Below are 1,248 nucleotides of genomic sequence, written 5' to 3' on the forward strand. Positions count from 1 at the left end.
GGATCAGGGGCGGGAACAGGCGGCGCTGCGCAGCGCCAGCGGGGGGCCTGCAGCGGCAGAAACCACGCCGCCCTCGAGGCATCCACACACCCACACACTTACCCTCCCACCCACCCACATGCACACTACCCCTTACTCCCCCCCACCCCTCCAACCCCCCCTCCACCAGCCACACCCACCGATAGATGCAGCCGTCCCGCCCGCCGCTGTACACCGCGGCAAAGCCGGGCCCCGCCGCCAGCGCCCACACGCTGTCGGTGTGGACGGCCAGCGTCTGCACGCAGCGCTGCTGGCCCAGGTCCCACAGCCGCACGCTGTGGTCGGCCGACCCGCTGAGCAGCAGGCGGCCCTCGCCGTCCAGCTGCAGCGCCCTGCAGGTGTGTTGTGTTGTGTTGTGTTGTGTTGTGTTGTGTTGTGTTGTGTTGTGTTGTGTTGTGTTGTGTTGTGTTGTGTTGTGTGTGTGTGTGTGTGTGTGTGTGTGTGTTGAGGTGAGGTAGGTGGCGGGGTGCGGGTGGGAGCCTGGGCATGGGTGAGGCGTGGGGCGCCCGCCTCGAGAGGAGCACGCACAGGACGGGCACAGGCACAGCCACACCGACCGGCACACACACCGACACAACAGGGAGAAGCGGGCAGGGCGGCACGCAGCGGGGCACAGGGCAGCACAGCCAGAGCAGGCAGCGCCCGCGCCACACAGCACAGCACAGCATGAAGAGCTTGCCTGATGTTGTCGGTGTGGCCCTTGAGCGCCATCACGCCCTGCCCGCTGCGCACGTCCACCACGCTGGCCACACCCTGCACCCACACCCGCCCCCAGCCAGCCAGCCAGCAGGCAGGCAGGGCTCGTCAGACCCGATCGGGACCATCCCACACCCCCTCCCCACCTCCCGCTCCCGAGCCGCCACCCCCCCACGCTGCCGGCTGCCGGCTGCTTGGCAGGCCTGCGCAGGTGCCCCGGCCGCCACCCGCACACCCGGCCCTGCCACCTGTGTGGATCCCGCCGCCACCAGCGATCCCGCGCCATTCATGGCCAAAGCATAGGCGGAGTCGCGAGGCACCTCGGCAGCATAGGCGCCGTAGCCCTGGCCCTGCGGCAGGCGGGTGGGGTGGGCAAGGGCGGGAGGGAGAGGGTGGGTGGGCGGGGGGACACGGGCAGGAGCATGCATGTGTGTGTGTGTGTGTGTGTGTGTGTGTTGTGAGCGTGTGCCCTTGAGAGGCAGGTAGCCGCATCCGGGACCCAGCCGGAAGCAC

General features: G+C 69.4%; 1 protein-coding gene across 1 annotated transcript in view; it reads right to left on the minus strand.

The window, feature by feature from the left end:
* The window catches only part of CHLNCDRAFT_139436 (hypothetical protein), a gene marked incomplete at both ends in the record, with an annotated part of 3,933 nt that extends 2,774 nt beyond the window's left edge, over window positions 1-1,159 (minus strand). The window contains 4 exons of the mRNA XM_005844240.1: window positions 180-371; window positions 698-792; window positions 984-1,085; window positions 1,148-1,159. Coding sequence (XP_005844302.1) covers window positions 180-371; window positions 698-792; window positions 984-1,085; window positions 1,148-1,159 — 401 coding nt within the window. The remainder of the gene's footprint in view (window positions 1-179; window positions 372-697; window positions 793-983; window positions 1,086-1,147) is intronic.
* Window positions 1,160-1,248: the final 89 nt, after the last annotated feature.

Source organism: Chlorella variabilis, assembly GCF_000147415.1.
Source record: "Chlorella variabilis unplaced genomic scaffold CHLNCscaffold_24, whole genome shotgun sequence".
Taxonomy (NCBI): Eukaryota; Viridiplantae; Chlorophyta; class Trebouxiophyceae; order Chlorellales; family Chlorellaceae; genus Chlorella; species Chlorella variabilis.